General features: G+C 30.9%; 1 protein-coding gene across 1 annotated transcript in view; it reads right to left on the bottom strand.

Annotated features, from left to right (window-relative positions):
• Il1rapl1 (interleukin 1 receptor accessory protein like 1) overlaps positions 1-18479 on the bottom strand; it is a 583048-nt gene that overhangs the window by 484399 nt on the left and 80170 nt on the right. The window contains exons 3-4 of the mRNA XM_077107516.1: positions 15112-15298; positions 12153-12306 (exon numbers count right to left, since the gene is read on the bottom strand). Of these exons, the coding sequence (XP_076963631.1) occupies positions 12153-12306; positions 15112-15298 (341 nt within the window). The remainder of the gene's footprint in view (positions 1-12152; positions 12307-15111; positions 15299-18479) is intronic.

Below are 18479 nucleotides of genomic sequence, written 5' to 3'. Positions count from 1 at the left end.
AAAAAAAAAAAAAAGCTTATAGGTTTAGGTTTTGAAGTCCAGTTGACCAAGTATGGTTCTTAACGTTTACACTTTCACACAAGCATCAATAAGCAATATTGCATTAGATTTTTAAAATGCCACTTATAGTTTTAGCTATAACTAATTGATTGCCTGTATCTAAGGATTCCAGTACCTGGAATTCTTAAAGATTAAATACAGTGTATTTTTTAATATCTTTATTTTATTTATTTATTTTTATGTGGTGCTGTGTATCAAATCCAGGGCCTCCTACATGCTAGGTGAGCACTCTACAGCTGAGCCACAATCCCAGCCCCAAATATAGTGTATTTTTAACGCTGTTTTGACACAGTTTTTAAAAACATCATCATTGAGATATAATTCACATCTCATATAATAGACTCATTTGAAGTGCACCATCCAATGATTCTTAGTATGTTCATGGAATTGTGAAATCATTGCCACAATATTAGAATATTTTCATTACATGAAATAGAAACTGCATAACCATTAGTATTCATTCCTTATTTCCTTTATTTCCCCACACAATTGAACTCTCTGCCTCCAACCCCCAGTTCCCAGAAATAGTGTACTAAATTTCTGTCTCTATATATTTGCCTGTTGACCTGGTTTTTAAATGCTGTCTTGACACAGCACCCAGTTTAGGCCCCCAATAGTTTTTCTTCTTGAGGAGCCAATTAAGATGGCATCCCAGACACTCCTCTTATCAGGTCTTCACACTGTGGGGCCTTTATGCACCTATCTATATTGCCCTGGATCCAGGTACCAGACAACTAGGGACAACTCCTATGACCTTGAGTCCAAGAAATTATTCAATTAAAGCAACTTTCAGAGTGCCCCCCAAACCTAGTTAACCTTATTCTGCTTGTCATAAGCTGACCCTAAAGCTCCCATTAGGTAGCCATGAGAAAAACCTCCTGCTTTTCCCTGCGTGGAAGTCTTCTTTGGTTTGCAGCTGTAAATAACAGAGTTCTTCCTTTCATCTATGTCAATATTTGTTCTTGTTTCTCACACCAAAAGAATCTTTAACTATATCAAACAAGGATCGTTGCCTGCTTTGTATTTTTTCCACAGATACCTTATCCATGCCAATCATGTCTTTTTTTGTCATGCAATTTCGAGTAGTGTTTTATCCATGGGAATTTTGTGCAGGGCATGGGTTGAAGTTTTATCCTTCTAGAAGTTCTGCTGTATATTGCTCAGAAATATTAATAGCCTAGCCCATTTTAATGCTAATTTTTTTTAAAGAGAGAGTGAGAGAGAGAGAGAGAGAGAGAATTTTTTAATATTTATTTTTTAGTTATCGGCGGACACAACATCTTTGTTTGTACGTGGTGCTGAGAATCGAACCCGGGCCGCACGCATGCCAGGCGAGTGCGCAACCACTTGAGCCACATCCCCAGCCCCATTTAATGCTAATTTTTACTTAAGAGCTTTCAGACCACATGGATGGTGTAAATTCAAACACTCAAATGCACAAAGTGATGGATTAATAGGATTCTTTTTTTAAAAAATTACAAGCTCAGATTATAGCAAGCAAACTGGCTTATCTTCCACCTATGCAAGTGGTCATATTTTTCCTGTTCACTTTCATGGTAGTCCTTCTAGAATCTGTGATTTATGGAGGACTTTTGGTTACAACTTCTTAACCTCTAAAGTCAAATTCTAGTTTTATTTCTCCCATAATGTTATTAAAATGAAAACTCTTGGACAAGGGATGTGGTTTAGCGGTAGAGCCCTGGCCTGACATGAGTGAGGTCCTGGGTTAGATACCCAGCATTACAAAAAAAAAAAAAAAAAAAAAAAATCCAAACCCTGGAACTGAAAATGACAACTCCAGCATTCTTCTTCCCTTCCCCACCCCACTATAGTGGCCTCAAACTAGAGTTATTTTAATTGCTCTAGTTCATGTTCTCTTTCCTTTTTGCTCATGATATTTTTATACTGTTTTGCATGCTTAATAAGCCATTTAAAATTATATATATATATATATATATATTTTTAATTTCATCTAGTATATCTAGGTGTTTCACAACAGAGAATGAGGGAAGCTAATCAGCCACATTTCCATAAATGGACATACATTGTGGTTTCTTTTAATTCAAAGGTCCATAAGAAGTGGCCAATAAAAATGGATTGTTACAAAATAAAATAGATGAAATTTAGAATATCAAGTACTTAGCAAGCAATGAAAAAATTTAAGAAAGAATAAATTGAGTTTAAATGGATAAAATGAGTCACTATAAATAAGAACAGAATAAATCACAGCCTATCATGGATACTCAGGAATGGTTATTCTCATTATTAATATTTATTATTGTTTTTATTAATGGAAATCATCCAAGTAAAGGATGTCTTATTTTCCCTATGGCCCCAAATGTTACATCTCAACTTTGCTATTAATATGTTCTAAAATGTATGCATTTTCTGCCTAAGAGTAAAAATATGTTTTATTCAATATGATCATAACTTGATATTTAATATTTAATTGAATATACTATATACATTTCTGTACAGCCCACTTTATATTTTGAGACATTAAACAATAAATTAAAGTAATTACTTTCAGTTGTTTCAGGAGATTTCTTAGAAATTACTCATGAAAGAAGTCTCTTTGATCAAGTGTTTGAACTCCAAGTCAAGATTAGATAGACAAATTGATTAAACTTAAGTTTCACCATATTTGATGAGCTTATTCTTTTAAACTCAAAAGTCTAAATTAATCTAAATGATTTTTGAGTTACAGTGTGATAGCTCTTTACTTATAAAAACAGCTAATACTGTAATATGCTCCATTTTATCAAAAATATTATGCATGATAGTTTTTGTGAGCAATGATCCTGGGATGTGAACAAGTATGTAAAGCAAAACCCAGAAAAATACACAAGGTCTTCTTACCAATTTCATCAATTCTTGTTAGTTTATATTCAATAAGACACACTTGAATTCTTGAAGTAATTCAGCAAAAATAGTTTTTTTTTAATAGGGAGATAAAATATACCATTTTCAAAGAAATAGAGAAAAAAAATAAAAGCAATCACTCCAGCCTCAGACCAGACCAGAAGTACACCATTTAATTACATCAGTGGCAGAAGAATTAAAGGTCTCAGTACAATGTATTTCAGTTGAACTTAAAAGAAAAATCTTTCACAGTGATCAGCAGAGCTAATATGAAAACTACAATGTCTTACTATTAATTATCCAGTGGAGTAAATCATATACTGAAGTTCAGGGAATTAAATTTTATTCCTAAATTTGTCAGCATGATGCTTTGTGACCTTGATAAAGCCACTTAACCTTTTTTTTGCCTCAGCTTTTTCATCCATAAAAAGAGGAGGAAGATATACTTTTGAGAACATAAATTCAGCCTATGGTTGATTGGAAAGTAGTTTAAATATATTGCTACATTAACTCTGTTAAAAATGTGATACCAAGTATAAAAATGCTACTAAAACTATTGTATCCTTGTAGCAACCACCTCATAGTTTGTTTGTTCTTTTGCTCTTTTCAAGTTTTCTTTTCTTTACTTCCTCACTAATCTTGCTGACTCTCAGGTTTAGTTGGGAATTTTTTTTCTTGATTATATACTTTCACAATTCATTCTCTGCATTCTATGATCCAGCCCTGGAAATCAAATAGCTTCAACTAGTCTGAGCAATGTGGTCATTACTTTATTTTGAATCTTTCATTTTAAAATTAATGAAAACTGTTTTTACCAGAGGGAGGTTTATCAGAATTTTTTTTTCATTTAATTTATTTGTTCTTAAATATTGTCTATGTGGACAAAAATGCAAACTTTAGTAATAATTTATATTTTGGACATGTTAGACCTAAGGGGGAAAATCCAAATATTATATAGTATTTGTTTTTAGTATTTATTTTTTCTTAGGCTTAACATATCCATAATATATGTTATTAATAAGTTTGCATTTTTGTCCACATAGATAATATTTAAGTCAAGGTAATCTAACTTATTTGGGAATTGGTAGATCTCTTCTGAACATGGTGTTGTCTCATACCCACATTCTCACAAATAACCTGGTAAAATACTAGTGTTAAAACTACAGTTTTTGTATTGAGTTTAATATAAGAAAGCTTAGGATATGGTAGCTCATGATTTTCACATTTTCATTTAGCAATATTAAAAAAATTATACATTCCAAAACAGTATTTAATAAATGTAAAGTTACATTTTGCAATCATCAACAAACCATAAAATTTGGAAATAGTGAACAACTGGTCTTTATCTTCAGCAGAAAATATTTTCACTTCTTTTGGCACCTCTAATTTTCTTTGTCATACAATTCCTCTACTCCCTCTCAGTCTGTTTACTAACCCAAAAACAACCTACACAAAAACTGGTGAAGTTGATGATATACATACTCTGAACAATAAAATCCATTCACAGTTAAAAATTCTATGGAAATGCCTGCTTGTTTCTTCAAGAATGTGTGTGTGTGTGTGTGTGTGTGTGTGTGAGAGAGAGAGAGAGAGAGAGAGAGAGAGAGAGAGAGAGAAACAGAAAGTGTTAGTTACTTACACTAGTAAAATCTCAAAACAAGACCAAGAAACTGTGAGATTTTCATGTAATTGAACAGTATAGAATAAATTAGGGAAAAAAACTTCAGATAAACAGAATTTCATAGGTGAGTATTTAAAACAAATTTAGACATGAAAAAAATCAGACATAACAGAATATACAACATTTAAGTCCAAATTTGTGATGTCAAAACAGGTAAAATTTAACCATATTACTTCTATATGAACTATTATCTAGCTAATATAATTTACAAAAAAAGGGAGAAACAAATACCATAAAAGTCATATATGTACCACATAGTGGCAGAGAAAAAGGGCATTATAACCAGACGGACATCAGGGGACTTCTGTGGTGCCTGTACTCTTCTACTCTTCTAGTTTTTCACTAGCTGGATGCTTCTGATAACACTCTAAGATGCTCTATGTCTATATTTTGTATAATTTGTTGTATTTTATTATCAAAATAGGTGAGAAAATATGGGCTAGATTTTGGGTTTCTTACTAGGATAAAAATTGTACACAATGAGACAAAAGAAAGTGTGTTATAATAGCATACTACATTGTTTTATATAGAGCCTTTTGTGTATAACAATTTAAACAATGATTTCATTCAAACCAGAGATACCATTCAGTGAAATTTAACTCACTTTTTTAGCCCTAAAGATACATCTAAAATTTCAACTATGGGTAGGCATTTGACTTAGAAACTATAATGAGGAATGTGAGATGTTTTTACTTAAAGCTCAATTCAAATCAGCAATATAATGTAGGAAATGAAAAAAGGGATGTAATATTCTGTAATATTAATTAAAGTGGATTGTGAGATCTGGATAGAAGGAGTTATTCCTTCATTATTTTTTTTGCTTTTCAGATACTAGAAGTATTATTTTGCTAGTTGTGAACAATTTAATATCAACTGATTTAAACTGGAGTGTGTCAATTATATTGAATTAATTTACTCAGCAATGCTCACCTTTAAGTGGCTATTATAGTTCAGATATTATGCTAGATTCTTATCAAGGTTGGGAATTTTAAAATGAAAATGATATTATCACTATCAGTTTTAACTTTTACATATCAATGTCTTTGAGGTCATCACTTCATTGCTACAGGAAAAAGAAGAAAGAAAATTAAAAATACCCTGAAAAAAATTCTTTTTTTCTTTCTTTCTTTTCTTTTTTGAGAACTGAAGTTTCTGAGTAAATCACCATCCAGAAATTTATTAGGCAGGCAAATTCAAAAAATCAATTAAGATTCTTCCTTGGAACAGAAGCCACTGGAGTTACAAACCATATAAGCATGCATCAGAACCAGAATCAGTTATAGTACAGATGTTAAAACTAATAGAGAATAAAAACATATATGTTTAATATACTAAGTGCTCTAAAATAAAATAACTTGAAAGAACCAATAAGTAATATATGTACAAAGATGGAAATCCTAAAAAAAAAGAAAATTAAATGTTGAAATCTAAAAACATATTAACAGAGATTAAGATTGCTTTTGATGGGACATAATCAAGGAAAGAATTAGAGATATTTAAAAAGGTCAATAAAATTTCAACAACTGAAAAGTAAAGACAAAGAAAAGAATCATAAAAACAGAACATCTAAAACCTGGGGATAAATTCACAGAGGATAATATATGTAAAATTAGAATACCAAAAGAATAAAAAATAAAGAATGGAATAGAAAAAGCATTTTAAATAATAAAATGTATGGAATTTCCAAAACTGACGACAGAAACCAAAGCAGAAATCCAGGAAGCTCAGAAAATACCAAGTGAGATGAATACCAAAATCACATACCATATTCAAAATACAGAAAAAAATCATAGCAAAGAGAAAAAAAACATAGCAAAAAGAAACATTTGAAAGGATACAGAAGAAATACAATATATATCAACAATCAGGATAAAAATTCAAGGGAAATCCTCATCAAATCCATGCAAGCAATAAAGGTGGAGTGGAATATTGAAAGTGGTTAAAATAAACACACAAAACCCCTATTGATATAGAATTCTATATCTACCTAAATCATCAATCAGAATGGAAAGAAAAATAAAGTCATTCTTAGTACAAAACAAAACAAAAAGAATTTAGAGAATACATCACATTAGACCTTGACTGGAAGAAGTTAAAGGAAGATTTTTCAGGTATAAGTAAAATATATAGAAAAAGTACCAGAGAATGAGGAAATGAGGGTAAGAGAACATATTTTATTTTTCTTGTTCCAAAATGTTCTACAGGATATTTTTTTGTTTAAAGTAATAATAGTAACAATAGATTGTGTGATTATGGTACATGAATAAGTTAAAATCAATCAAAATAATGTCATAAAGGATGAGAGAGAAGAACAGAGTATTCTATCATAAGGTGATGTAATGGTTTTTGTTCAAGTGGAATGAGATCAGTTTAAAACATGTATTGGAATACTGAAGACTACCAATAAAATAAATGTAAAAATTATTTTAAAAATAAGAGATAAAATTGAAACATTAAATGTTCAATTAAAATTAGAGAAGGCAGAAAACAGCAGGAAAATGCATATTACTAAGTGATACTATGTGATTCGAATTATATAATACTTTAGAAAAAGCAAACTATAGTTATGATAAAAATATTGCTGGTTTGCAGGTTTCAGAAGAGAGGGAGAGGGCTAAACAGAGTAAGTACAATATTCTTTTTGGGGTGTTGAAATTATTCTGTGTGATATAAGACATTATGCATTTGACACTGATACATGAAATTATGCATCTCTGATGCTAAATCCCATAGAAATTTATAGCACAAATAGGGAAGCTCAATGAATGCAAAAGTCTAAAGACATCATTCAGGAGATTAGAGGTCCCCCGGATGGAACACAAAGCATAATAAAACAATTTAACTATATTATTAATCTGTGCTATAGTCTTAATTAGGGAAAAGATTCTGACCTAAGTAATAAGAAATGGGTGAAGGCTCTAAGACTAAAGCCAAAATAAATGAAATATATGTACTGTTCTCCAGTGGGTAAAGTTGTTTCCCTCATTAGATATAGGTTAAAAATTCCAATTTCACTAAACAGCTATATTGGAAGAGAATAATTAGGTAACTGGATGAAAGATGATGGGAACCAGTTTTCTCAAGATTTAATTGAGAATTTACAGATGAACAAGTGGTAGAGGCTAGAATAATTCACATGCTAATGAATTAGAGTTGGAACCATTAGTATGAACTTAGGTTTAATTTATTATAAATACAAATGGTTACATATTTTAAAATTTATAGAAAGGGCTTAGAAGCTATTATACCAAACTATAACCAATGAGTAGCAACAAATATCCCAAGATGTAGATATTAGTTTCCAGTACATTTCCCCAATTAAATGTCCATGAATTCTGGAAAAAAATATCTGATACTAGGTCTTGGACAATAAGTACACAATATGTGTGTGGAACATTTTCTAGAACCAGAAATTAAGGAAGTGCTTAAACACACAGATGTACATGATGGGGGTATGCTAAAGTGACTGAGGAGCCAATTTAAAGAAGTCTTAGTGGACAAATTGAAACATTTTGAGGGACAAAATTTTAAAAAACTGTATGGATTATAAAAAAAATTCAAAATTAATATTCATGAGTTTATACGTGATATAGACAATTGGATAAACAGATATGTGTGGGAGGATAGACATGTCTTGTGTAGAAGTCCACATAATTTATATGGCTACCCTGCTCTCAAGAATTGGAGCAAAACTCCTCACTCCTTATGTGATACAATACAATATAATAACTTTCTTCTAAAAATACAATAACTTTCTTCTAAAAATAACTTTCTTCTAAAAATAAATTTTCTTCTAAAAAATATAGTATGGAAAGATGGAAAGCCCAATTTATGTGGAAGAACCTGACAAAGACTGTTAGGTCACCAAGGTCAATATCAACAATGGTAAGTCATGTTGATAGTATGATATGTTGTGATTTTATCTCTCTGATTTTCTTTTCAAGAACACTTATCCCTAGCAAAACTGTGAAAAAAATCAGCTTTAACTTTCCCATAAATAGGGCATTCTAAAAATTAACGTGGTCACTACTCAGAATATAAAGTTCATCAAAAATGAGGAAGGTAAGAAAAAGACACAGATAAGAGAATCTTGAGACATGACAGCTAAATGTATGTCCTATCCTGAATAGGATCATGGAATAGAAAAAGGATGTTAGGCAAAAAATAAGTAAAAATGAATAAACTGACAACTTTTAATAATAATGTATCATCATTACTTCTTTAGTTGTAATAAATGTGCTATGCTAATGTTAGATAGTAAAAATAGAAGAAATTGGATATGGGTATATGGGATCTCTACTATCTTTGAAATTTTTTGGTAAATCTAAACCTATTCTAAAACCAAATGCCTATTTAAAATTGTAAAAAAAGATATGGATGCGGATCCATAGTAGGGTTGGGGGGCAAGGGAAGAATGGAAGAACTTTGGATTGGGCAGTGGAGATTGAGGGCAAGGGAGGGGATATGGCGGTGGGAAAGATGGTGAAGTGAAATAAACATGATTACCCTATGTACATGTATGATTGCATAAATGGTGTGACTCTGTATCCTGTAGAGCCAGAGTAATGAGAAGTTGTGTTCCTTTTGCGTACACTGAGTTGAAATGCATTCTGCTGTTCTGTATAATTAATTGAAAAAAATAAAAAAGAGAGATTGTTCTTGATTCTAAGATGCTCACATCCCTAGAGAAAAGCAGGAATGTGTGTGAACAAATAGCTGTAAAACAATGTGCTAAGTACCACAGTAGGATGCTAAAAGTGCCATCAAAGTGAGGACTGCTTGCCTCAAAGAGGAGGTAACATTTTAGTTGTGCCTTGAAGAAAGCATAAACATCAGTCCTGTGATCAAATGGAAGAAAAAACCTTCCAATGGAAAAACAGTATGAGTAAGGGTTCACAGGAAAGATATATGGAGAACAGTAAAAACTTGAGTATAGTTAAGACTTAGAAAAGACAGTTGGGGGTAGAGATGACCCTGAGAAAATTTTAATTTTTAAATATAAGAATATTTGAAGTACCCAAAATGCTGGGTAGATTTATTATTCCATTACATGTGATACACTTTCAATAAGGGAAGAATCAGCCATTATCCCTAACAATATTTCCTGCACCCTGTACATTTAGACTCTTTAGCCAGAAATTTCCTTTCCACATATAGATTTTTTTTTATTTTTAAAGAGATGTTCCAACAAACTTTAAAATATTTGTTTATCATCAGCTTAATGCAATTCCACTAAAACTTAATGATATGCTTGGAATATCATTTATATTAAGTACAATATAATGATATGACAATGATATACAGAAAACCAAGATAAAAATACATTGATTCTTCATCAAAACTTTTCACCTTTGTTGCTTTACTGAAGGACAGAATTTATATCTTAAGAATTACTATATAATTTGGTTATAAAGTAAATGTGCTATACAATTACACCATTTAAATCAATGCTATGCACAAAATATCTTCTCAATTTCTAAAATGCATTTTAATACATAGTGTTTTAATTCTATGGCATGGAGTTCTCCATTTACTAAGAGATTCATATGTACTCAAAATGAACTTTGTAATCTGTTTGCCCAAAAGTGTCACCAGTAATACTATTTAATATGGAATTATGGTAATAAGTTGAATGAATAAGTTGAAGAAAACTTTCATTATAACTTTTACTAATTTTCTCTTGAATGTCAGGATTTAAATATTCTTTATTTTCTCATGAGAAAAACTATGAAATTTTGAAGCAAGATTAGGAAAGTATAGTGCTCCTCAATATCATTTAGGATAGAAGAATTCTGTTCTTGGTTCTACCAATTAAGCCTTATGTAAATTGTTTGACCTTTTAGGACTGAATATCCACTTTCTATTTATCTCATATGGCTAACGATTAAGAGTTATAGTATTTCTAGAAAGGAAAAAAAATGTGCTTAACAAGGATGAATTCTACATTCAGAAGAATAAACACTAGAAATGCTTATTATTTCTATTCAGAATGTATCTGTTCCTTAATATTTTAAAATTTGTTTGCCTCAATTCCTACTGCTTGGAAAAAATTCTTCAGTATAAACAGAGTAAAATAATGAATAGAAAGAAATCTTCAATATTTAAGGTATAGCCAGTCATATTTTCTACTGGCCCATTAAAATAAAGGTAAAATGATAAAAGTGTTGATTTGAATTTTCTTATACAGACACTATTCAACACAACAAAACTGAAAACCAAATGATTGCAAGTTATAGACATGTTTATGGTAGGTACATAATACAAATCAGAAATTAAATTTGTTTTTAGTATTCAACTCTATCATATTTTGCAAGTGTAAGTTGTTTACTATGTCTAATATTTATAAAAAGTATTGCCAAAGAGCACCATATTTATTTAATTAAAATTTCCTTCTATCAAAATAATTATTATTCATCAATTAAATTCCATGAAACCAAAAGAAGTTTTCAGCTAATATATCATAACTTGGTGATTTAAAAGAAAGTGATTTTTATGAGATCTATATCACAAAACATTTTTGTATAGAGGAAAATTATTTTATGTGAATCAATAAACAAATCAAAGCCTCTTTAATTTAAATTAATGTTTTTATGATTTTCTAAATGTGCTTCATAAATATGACCATACTAAAAAATTCATCACTCATCTCTCTCAATAAGAATTCTCAAATAATGTCTTTCTCTACTCAATATTGCTCCTATCACCCCCATCCTGGCATTTTCATATGGAACTGTTTTTAGAAAGTGGTTTTACAATAAAGTGAACAAAATTATTAATACAATTGTATTCACAACCAAAATTATGAACATTTTGATATAATCCTACTTTTATATACTTAATTTATACATAGTAAATTACATCATTTGATCCTTGCAGAAACCTCTATTAAATAAGGCCAATGTTATATCATTTTATACATTTAAAACTAATATTCTGAAGATTGTAGTGATTAAACCAAGATCACAAGACAAGTGAGTTGTAGATTCATGACTATAGGCAGTGTTCTTAAAATTGTACTTATGTCTTCCCACTTTAACAACCAGACACAGGAACAATGCTAGGTAATGCTTCTTACATAATTATTTGGTGAATACACCTACAACCTCCAGTTCATAAGATCACATATGTCAGATTTATAGAGAGATAAATGAAGAAAAGAGAAAAATGGTTTTTCTAATTTGGAATAAAACAGAACATAGAGGTAGATTTCATACATCAATTTCATCACTCTAGAAAATGTTTCCCAAAATGATACCACTACAAAATATAAGCATAATTTTCTGAAATTGTAAACTTATTATTTCAAGTACTTTAAAAAGCTAGCATTTCTATAATTCCCTAAACACATTCTCTTTAACCTTTCAAATGTATTTCAGCATGAGATGATTTAAAAGCAAGTAGGAATAAATTTCACCTATAGGAATCCACTTAGCATTTGGTTGAGTGCTTTTTCACAGCATAGATTAAAAAAAATCAATATGCAGCCCCAAATTTAACTTAAAATTATAATTTCATTACTTGCAAATGAAATACTAAAAACTGTGATTACCTGTAACAGTTAATTCAGTAGTTCTTCTCACAACAAAGCCTCCATATTTTAATTCACAGGTATAATTTCCAATGTCATCTTCTCTGACTTCTCTTATAAGCAAGGTATCTCTTTTGAATACAATACTTGGCCTCCATATTTTTGTCCTACATTCCTACATAAAGAACATAAACTTTGGGTAGTACATGTAGTATTGAAAAATAAGGTTCTTTAAATCACTATAATGGTAATTTCTAAACCTATAATTTTTAAGTGACAAAAGTTTTTGAAATTAATGTTAAATAATTTCATTCTGTTTTTAAATCTCTGGGAAATCAGGTACCTCAATTTGAAAACAGTATTTTTAGAAAGAGGCATGTTAGTAAGTTTAGCATCTCTACATTAGATATGTACTTATTTATTAATTTTTTTAAAGAATAGATTTTTTTAGAGAGAGAGAGAGAGAAGAGAGAGAGAGAGAAAGAATTTTAATATTTTATTTTTTAGTTATTGGCGGACACAACATCTTTGTTTGTATGTGGTGCTGAGGATGGAACCCGGGCCACACGCATGCCAGGCGAGTGCGCTACCGCTTGAGCCACATCCCCAGCCCCTTATTCATTAATTATGAGAAAAGACATATATGTTCATTATTCCTAACTTAATTTAAAAGCAAATGCTTAACATTTGATGTTTATGAAATTAATCATACTGATATTAATAAGAGAAAACACAAAGTATATTATTTTAATGAAAAGTAGAAAGTTTTAAATTATAAAATAGTTTAAATATATGAATGTACAAATATTTGAAATGATGTTTAATTTAGTAAAAATAAAATCTCTTCATAGCATGTATATTCTATAATCCATTAGAGATATTGCCAACATTTTATGCCAGGGTTTTATACTCCCATAAATATCTATTTTCCTTTTTGATAGACCTACTAAATTATGGTTTCTGAATTAAGCTTTGGATTATAATGACATTGGCTCAGGAGATTTCTGTTTTTGCCAAAACAAAAGTCCATATCCCCCAGCCAGATTTGAAATCAATGGAATGAGGATAAAAAAATTAAAAAGCTTAACACCTTTGACGCTATTGAAAGAAAATACTATTTGTAAAAAATTTTATTGCCAGATCAAATTTTTGCATGTCATGATTTTATGTGGCTCAATGTTTCTGTATACTTGTGAGGGGCAATTATCCAGCTATTTTATATCAAAATACACATTCTATTGTTCACATTAGTTATGTAAGTTGTCAAAACTGCATAAATCTTGTGCTGAGTTATGGAATTTATATTTAGCCAGAATAATTATTTCATAGTATTCTACTTTAGCATTCATCTTTCAATCTCAGCTATTTAGACTATAGATGTCAAGTCCTAATAATGGAAATATAATCTGAAATATAAGACTTTTAATTTCTACATAAATGTATCTCTACCAATTACTATGGTCTTTATAGCTTGAGGTCAAAATGATTGTGGTGATAGTGGAAACACGACTAAAGCACCAATATGAACCCAGTTATTTTTAAATCAAATGTTTGTCAGTGTATATAGCCTCTCATCTTTCAGCAAAATTTGAGATGCTCTTTACAGAAGGTGATGAAAGAGATAGAACTTGTAATATCAATTTATTAGTTATGTATCTAGCAGCTGAATGACCACATAGACATACGATTAGAACAATATTTGGTTTGAGAGAACTTGGGTCTAATTTCTCTACTATCACTCCCCTTGTAGCAATCATCAGGACTTGTTCACAATTTGCCTTTTGAAGGCATGAAAACTTCTAAGTATCAAAAATTAGAAATACTCAAATATAAAAATGAAAAAATAAATTAAAAAAACCACATTCCCAAGGAACAGAAATCAGTGTTGCTAATTTTGAGTGCTGTTTAACATCTCTAGGAATAGAAAACAAAGGGACAAATCAAAAAAATTTTCAACCATTCCCTTGATCTTCTGAGTTCTCCATTGCCCATTATAAAGAATCAAAATTAAATCTTACTCAGAGAAGAGCATTGCTAATTTTGGAAAAATCCTTTTGAAATTGTTCAAGGGTTTTTTCTTGCTTTATTTTTAACAGATTTTGAATTCATGAGCAATCAGTTATGAGGGCTCCTATTCTGAGACTGACATTTGTGGATCTAGTTATTAAGAGGCCCAGTTTCCTCAAGTCCAACTTCTAGCAAGTTAGACAAAGTAAATTTAACATGAGGAATCTTTAATACACAGATAAAATATTCCATAAAAGTGTTCACATCAATACTCTATTTGTTTAGTACATCCAAAGCAAAAAAAAAAAAAATTCTTAAATGGCATACATAAGCTTAAAAGTGTAATAAATTATGGAGTTTCAATGAATATTATTGATATGATATGGAAAAAGGGGATTGGACTATATTGTCTTTAATTTTAAAGTTTCTTTTTGTTTTTAAAGAAAATAAGTTTAATACTATTTTCATAATGGTACAAAATATTCTCAGATGTTATTTCTTTTAAATATGTAGGCTTTTATATACATTTAGATTAGATTAGAATTTGGACAATGTTATATTCATTAAATAGGAAATCTAATTAAAATTACTATATCATATTATCACAGAAGTAAATCAATTATTTTTCTCTAGTTTGGAGATATTTTATAATGCTAATATGAAGAGCTATTAAATCAATATTCAACATATTTTAATTCCTGAAATTATCAACCTATACTATAATAGAATTGAAAGAATTGTCCCTAAATAAGATATAAAAATAGCAACTTATTATAATAGAATACCAATACAAATGTTAACCAATATGCTATTTATTAAAGTCACAGTTTTAAAATGACCAACACAACTTGCTGTAGCATTCTAGGAAAACAGAACTGAACTATATCATACCTACTTAATTTTTATCAATTTTACCCAGAATAAGATACACATTAAATTATTTATAGGCAATAAATTCATTCACGATCCATACCTTATACCAAAGGATTTCAGGTTCTCTGGTTGGTAGCAAAAAATCCTCTATGTCACGGCATGAGATTTCCTTGCTTTTGCTAAGTTCAGCTTTTTCAAAGTATTTCATCTTGGAATTGTAGCAGAGTCCAGTGTCATTTTCACCCACTGTCAGTGAGATGGATACTTTCATACAGTAAGTGGAGTTTCTGTAACAAACAGAATAAATATGGTGACCCACTGTGAACAAAAATCAAGTGCTGCCAACACAGAGTGTTTAAATCACTCAGGAAAAAAAAAAGAAGGAGAAAGTCCATTGTTTAACTCATTTTATTTTTTCTTGGCATATTCTTCAGGGTTCCCTCTTGTCATGTAACTAAACAACACTTGGTCCTGTAATGCTAACTGTATATTTTATATTTGCTAGGGAAAAAAAAAAGTTTTGTTTTATATCCAGGTTCAGTATGAAAAGTATTTAATGAAGATTTTTTTTTCTAGAAAATAAAAGGAATAAAGGAAAATTTAGGTCAGGAAGAAAGTCAAGCTTTGGGTTATGCTAAAATTGTCAAACTCAACAGAGAAGTAGAAAACAGACCCATTTTTTTAATATTTATTTTTTAGTTGTAGTTGGGCACAATAATTTTATTTTATTTATTTATTTTTTTGTGGTGCTGAGGATCTAACCCAGGGCCTCACATATGCTAGGTGAGTGCTGTACCACTGAGCCACAACCCCAGCACTGAAAACAGACCTATTAAGTACAATGAAAGGGCAGGATTAATGCTGCTCAAGACTTGCATTACTGGTTGTCTTACTAGTAAGAAATGTTATTGAGTCTGGGCATAAAATATTCTAAAAAATTAACCAGGCATGGTGGTGCACATCTGTAATGCCAGGTACTCAGGAGGCTGAGGTAAGAGGATTGCAAGTTGGAGGCTATCCTGAGCAATTTGGTGAGACCCAGCCTCAAAATAAAAATTAAAATGTGTTTTAGATCTGGGGAATGTGGCTAAGTGATGGAGTGCTTGTTTGGCATGCCCAAGGCCCTGGGTTCAATCCCCAGCATCAAAATAAAAAGAAAATGTGTTTGAGATGTAGGTCCTTGGTAGAGTACCCTCAGTTCAATCTCTAGTATACTTCCCAAAACAAAAAGTAAGGGCCAGGATTGGTAGCCCACACCTGTAATCCCAGCAGCTCCAAAGGCTGAGGCAGGAGGATTTCGAGTTTAAAGCCAGCCTCAGCAAAAGCGAGGTGCTAAGTGACTCAGTGAGACTCTGTCTCTAAATAAAATACAAAATAGGGCTGGGGATGGGGCTCAGTGCTTGAGTGCCCCCCCCAAACATAGTATTGTGAAATCATAATCTTTCCCCATCCATATATATTTGGCTTGAGACTTGGAGTTCAGGTTGTCAGAGAAAAGCATTCTAAAGTATCATAAGAACAACTCTTTGCTCATAGACATATTCTACACAACTGGGTCATTAATTCAGCACCTCATTGTTTTTTCCTGGCTCCAAAGTCAAAATTATAACTTGGATAAGTGAGAATAGAAATATTTTTTTTGAATAATTAGGAGTTAATGAGTGAAATTTATGTGTAAATTGCAGTACTTATGCTTGCTATGTAAGTCTGTGGCCATTCAATGAACACTGATAATGTTTTATGCATGATGCTGGACAATGGAAATAAATAAACATCAGGTATAATGTTTGGTAGAGAACTTTCCATTTGGTAAGAGTCCAAGTGCTAATTTATGTAATTGGCCATCAAATTTCTGTTATTTGAGTTTTGTTTGTTGCTTATTATCTCTGCAAAAGTGGGCAATTTATTTAACTCCTCTGAGCCTGGGGTGGGGTGAAGGAGAGTACTTATTTGAGTATTACACAGGGTATTAATAGAATCCTGTAAATCCTGTCATAGGTACTCAGTGATGGTGGTTCCTTTTTCCTCCACTTCTGTGTAAATGGACCTCTTCCTTATGAAGTCAAGATTCTCTGATATTTAAGCAGCTCCTTGATTTAGATCCTTGCTTTGCTTAAATGCTAATAATGCTAAATAAATATGAGAATGACCAGAAAATAAATTAGTTATTTAGTGTTACAGTAACAAAGAATATTTAGAAAAATTAGAAGATTCTTTTTGAATGTACACATCTCCATCTTTCTATACTTTCTGGCCTACAAGTAGATCTCAAGTATTTAATCGGTAAAACAATTAACCATTAAGGAATATTATTCAGAAGTCCAAAAAGAGTCCTGAGAGTTTAGGGACTTTGCAAGAATGAGAAGATGTTTCCTATCCTCAGCCTTCCAAAATTCAAGAAAAAATATATATAAGAAAACAATGAGGGGCTGGGGATGTGGCTCAAGTAGTAGCGCGCTCGCCAGGCATCCATGCGGCCTGGGTTCTATCCTCAGCACCGCATACAAAACAAAGATATTGTGTCCGCCAAAAACTAAAAAAAAATAATAAATATTAAAAATTCTCTCTATCTCTCTCTCTCTCTTAAAAAAAGAAAGAAAACAATTGAAAAATTTGATGTGATATATACTACAAAACATATATACTACCAAAGTGGTTTCAAGGAAACAAACATTAAGACTTCATAAATGGTGATACTTGGATTGTCTTAAACAATGAGTAAGAATTTAGCAATTTTGAGGAGGGCCATTTCAGGCAATAGTATATTTAGATGCTGGAAGGTATAGAACAACTGGATATGTTTAAGGAATTACAAATAACATGATATGGCTGGAGTATAAAGTAGTTACAAAAGACCTGAGACTGGAAGAGTGCACAAGAGCAAGAATGAAAATCATGTAAGCTGCTTCAAAGAGTTTGGACTTTATATTTGAAAATGATGAAATATGGATATTGAAAATTATTTCCAAATAATGAGAAAAAATAGATTGAATTGGAAGGAAGACTAAATGCAGTAAGGCCAATTGGAAAGCAATAAACTCATTTAGGAAAAAAAATGACAACCCTCAAAAAAGGTAATTTGTATTGGGGTAGAAAGGGTCATGTTCAAAATATATTTAAGATGTTAAATCAATACAACTGCGAGGAAACAGAAAGGCATGCAAGATGGATACTTTTTTTCAATTAAGTATATGAAAGGTAGAGTCAATCTTTCAACATGGAAAATACTGAAAAAGAAACAGCTTTAAGAGAAAAGAAAGTGTGCTAAATTTGAGTTTGAGCTTCACACTCAATTGAAAAACATATCCCTTCTGGGGTTGCACCCAATATTATCCATGCATTATTTATTAATTTTATTCCAATACAAACTAGAGAATACTCTTTCCAAGCTCATTGTAAGCTTATACTTTTTCAGAAATAATAATTATTTAAGTTAAGTTATTGACTCTAAGACACTTATGAATATGT

This window comes from Callospermophilus lateralis, chromosome X, assembly GCF_048772815.1.
Source record: "Callospermophilus lateralis isolate mCalLat2 chromosome X, mCalLat2.hap1, whole genome shotgun sequence".
NCBI classification, from domain to species: Eukaryota; Metazoa; Chordata; class Mammalia; order Rodentia; family Sciuridae; genus Callospermophilus; species Callospermophilus lateralis.
Note: the sequence above shows the minus strand (reverse complement) of the source record. Positions and strands in the feature narration are given on the sequence as shown.